This window comes from Lottia gigantea (genome assembly GCF_000327385.1).
Source record: "Lottia gigantea unplaced genomic scaffold LOTGIsca_126, whole genome shotgun sequence".
Classification (NCBI taxonomy): Eukaryota; Metazoa; Mollusca; class Gastropoda; family Lottiidae; genus Lottia; species Lottia gigantea.
In genome coordinates this window covers 1,005,399-1,009,240 of record NW_008707351.1, presented here as the reverse complement: position 1 = coordinate 1,009,240, position 3,842 = coordinate 1,005,399, and the positions used below count along the sequence as shown (strand labels likewise).

General features: G+C 31.3%; 1 protein-coding gene across 1 annotated transcript in view; it reads right to left on the bottom strand.

The window, feature by feature from the left end:
• Window positions 1-2,497, bottom strand: part of LOTGIDRAFT_172088 (hypothetical protein) — a gene marked incomplete at both ends in the record, with an annotated part of 4,876 nt that extends 2,379 nt beyond the window's left edge. Inside the window, 2 exons of the mRNA XM_009048671.1 lie at window positions 1,923-2,039; window positions 2,386-2,497. Of these exons, the coding sequence (XP_009046919.1) occupies window positions 1,923-2,039; window positions 2,386-2,497 (229 nt within the window). The remainder of the gene's footprint in view (window positions 1-1,922; window positions 2,040-2,385) is intronic.
• Window positions 2,498-3,842: the final 1,345 nt, after the last annotated feature.

Genomic DNA, 3,842 nt, shown 5'->3' with positions numbered 1-3,842 from the left:
AGGAGAAGAATAAGTTTACCTACCAATAATAAGTCTAGGAGAAGAATAAGTTTACCTACCAGTAATTAGTTTAGGAGAAGAATAAGTTTACCTACCAGTAATTAGTCTAGGAGAAAAATAAGTTTACCTACCAGTAATAAATCTAGGAGAAGAATATTTTACCTACCAATAATAAGTCTAGAAGAAGAATAGTTTACCTACCAGTAATTAGTCTAGGAGAAAATAGTTTACCTACCAGTAATTAGTGTAGGAGAAGAATAAGTTTACCTACCAGTAATTAATCTAGGAGAAAAATAAGTTTACCTACCAGTCATTAGTCTAGGAGAAGAATAGGTTTACCTACCAGTAACTAGTCTAGGAGAAAAGTAAGTTTACCTACCAGTAATTAGTCTAGGAGAAGAATAAGTTTACCTACCAGTAATTAATCTAGGAGAAAAATAAGTTTACCTACCAATAATAAGTCTAGGAGAAGAATAAGTTTACCTACCAGTAATTAGAATAAGAGAAGAATGGTTTACCTACCAGTAATTAGTCTAGGAGAAGAATAAGTTTACCTACCAGTAATAAGTCTAGGAGAAGAATAAGTTTACCTACCAGTAATAAGTCTAGGAGAAGAATAAGTTTACCTACCAGTAATTAGTCTAGGAGAAGAATAAGTTTACCTACCAGTAATTAGTCTAAGAGAAGAATAAGTTTACCTATCAGTAATAAGTCTAGGAGATGAATAAGTTTATCTACTAGTAATTAGTCTAGGAGAAGAATAGTTTACATACCAGTAATTAGTGTAGGAGAAGAATAGTCTACCTACCAGTAATTAGTGTAGGAGAAGAATAAGTTTACCTACCAGTAATAATTCTAGGAGAAGAATGGTTCACCTACCAGTAATTAGTCTAGGAGAAGAATAGTTTACCTACCAGTAATTAGTCTAGGAGAACAATAAGTTTACTTACCAGTAATTAGTGTAGGAGAAGAATAAGTTTACCTACCAGTAATTAATCTAGGTGAAAAATAAGTTTACCTACCAGTCATTAGTCTAGGAGAAGAATAAGTTTACCTACCAGTAATTAGTCTAGGAGAAGAATAAGTTTACCTACCAGTAATTAGTGTAGGAGAAGAATAAGTTTACCTACCAGTAATTAATCTAGGTGAAGAATAAGTTTACATACCAGTCATTAGTCTAGGAGAACAATAAGTTTACCTACCAGTAACTAGTCTAGGAGAAAAATAAGTTTACCTACCAGTAATTAGTCTAGGAGAAGAATAAGTTTACCTACCAGTAATTAGTCTAGGAGAAGAATAAGTTTACCTACCAGTAATCAATCTAGGAGAAAAATAAGTTTACCTACCAATAATAAGTCTAGGAGAAGAATAAGTTTACCTACCAGTAATTAGTCTAAGAGAAGAATGGTTTACCTACCAGTAATTAGTCTAGGAGAAGAATAAGTTTACCTACCAGTAATAAGTCTAGGAGAAGAATAAGTTTACCTACCAGTAATTAGTCTAGGAGAAGAATAAGTTTACCTACCAGTAATTAGTCTAAGAGAAGAATAAGTTTATCTACCAGTAATTAATCTAGGAGATGAATAAGTTTATCTACCAGTAATTAATCTAAGAGAAGAATTATAGTTTACCTACCAGTAATTAGTCTAGGAGAAGAATAAGTTTACCTACCAGTAATAAGTCTAGGAGAAGAATAAGTTTACCTACCAGTAATTAGTCTAGGAGAAGAATAAGTTTACCTACCAGTAATTAGTCTAAGAGAAGAATAAGTTTACCTATCAGTAATAAGTCTAGGAGATGAATAAGTTTATCTACCAGTAATTAGTCTAGGAGAAGAATAGTTTACATACCAGTAATAAGTCTAGGCGAAGAATAAGTTTACCTAACAGTAATTAGGTCTAGGAGAAGAATAGTTTACCTACCAGTAATTAGTCTAGGTGGAGGATAATCTACATCTTCATCTTCTTCAGTTAAACAATCAAGTTGGCGTTGTAAAACTGGACGAGCGATTTCTCCATGTAAATTCATAACCGAATCTTCTAAAATATACAAAAAGTTTAATTTTTTATTTAATGAGTAAGAATAAAAGTGATGCATATCGATAATCTTCATGAGCAAAATTTTCTGCTCTTCTTTTAAAGGGAATAGATCGCCATTATCATGGGGTTGATTTGAGACTTGAATATATTTAAATAGTCTTAACGGTATATAAATGTCCGAAAATCGCATAATTCCTTTAAAGACCACAAACTAAGAATTTAACATTCATTTTAACTTTCAAACGCCGATAATTCTATAAACACATAGTTTTAAAGACTCAAATTTTGACGGTCAACTGCCCCGTTTCTGAGACTATGAAACTATCCTTTTAAATAAATGGCTTACCGGTTTGGGGTCCGAGGGTTGGTGAAGAAGAGATTTCTGTCCGATTTTTAGAATAGAAATCTTCATTTCCCCGGACTTTGGTTAATTTTCTAGGATCTTCCTGTGAATCCATTTTTTCACTGTAATGGAAATTAATCTAAAACGTTAACATTTTCCAAAAACCTAAATTACGAATCCTACAAATTAACTATTAGAAGCGTTACAAACACACAAAATATATTTATTATATTATGCAACAATCTTAAACTATTACTTACCAAGTAGAACGTGTTGATATTTGCAACGATGATGTTCAGTGAAAATATTCCACTAAAAGGTATTTTATTGCAGAGCGCAGTAAAATAGCGTCTTATTATCTGGAATCTTCTGATAATAATGATGAACAATCAAAATGACGTTATAACAATCATTATTGCAGCGTCAAAACTATTATAACGTCAAATCCATTATAACGTCATAATCAAGCCTCGGAAAGATATAGCCTCTAAATTTCTAAAATGAAATGAGATTTATGTCGTGTTTTTCTGCTTTTGACTGGGTTTATGAAAACCTTCAACGCCAATAATTGATGAGATATGAAGTATTGCTTGATTTTTATTTTCTTTTCAAATGGATATAATGGTTAAGAAACATAACCCCTAGCCCCTAAATGTAATAAATAAGCGTTTGGTTTGACTACGCAGAACCCTTATTGAAAAAGTAGTAAAGTGTGTTCAGCTTGGTTTAACCTGCATCACAATAATAATGTATGATATCAGGGTACCAATTGTCTGAAATGAAACGTTGAAAAAAATACAGGAAAATGTCATTCTAAGTCGTGCATGAAATCATTTCGCGCTTTTTAAATAAATACTACAACAAAACTAAGTGAAAATCAAACAACAAGTAATTACGAAAGAACGCGAAGATTATAGTTTTGACTGGTGGGTATATTGGCCTTTTTGAGAATTAAAATAAGAATTTAAAATAAAGTAATTACTGAAGAACGCTTAAGATTATAGTTTTATGTTCCTTTAAAAGATATATAAATACGTTACTTCTAGTGCTTTTTGAACAGTACCTCTTCCGATATGATCATTGGTAAATGACTGAAGACAGTTAGTAAGAAATATATCTTTTACTTACTGTAATTATTGCAGGCTTGTCAAATAAAAACAGTTTAAAGTAACTCAACCCATACTCTGTACCCTTTATTAATTCTACGAACAACAAAATCTGAAATCATATTAGGGAATATTTAGGTTGATTTCTTGTGAACTACAAGTAGATTTAGTAAAAGTTATCTGGTTTAACGAATCCAAATTATAATTTCTCAATTTACGAATCCAACTAAGGATTAATATTGTTCATAGTAAACTAAAAACAATCAGTACATAACAGTTACTATACTTGTCGTCCATTGGGCGAGTTATTTTTTTTAATTTCAGATCAGAATAAGAACAGAAGAAAACCCAATC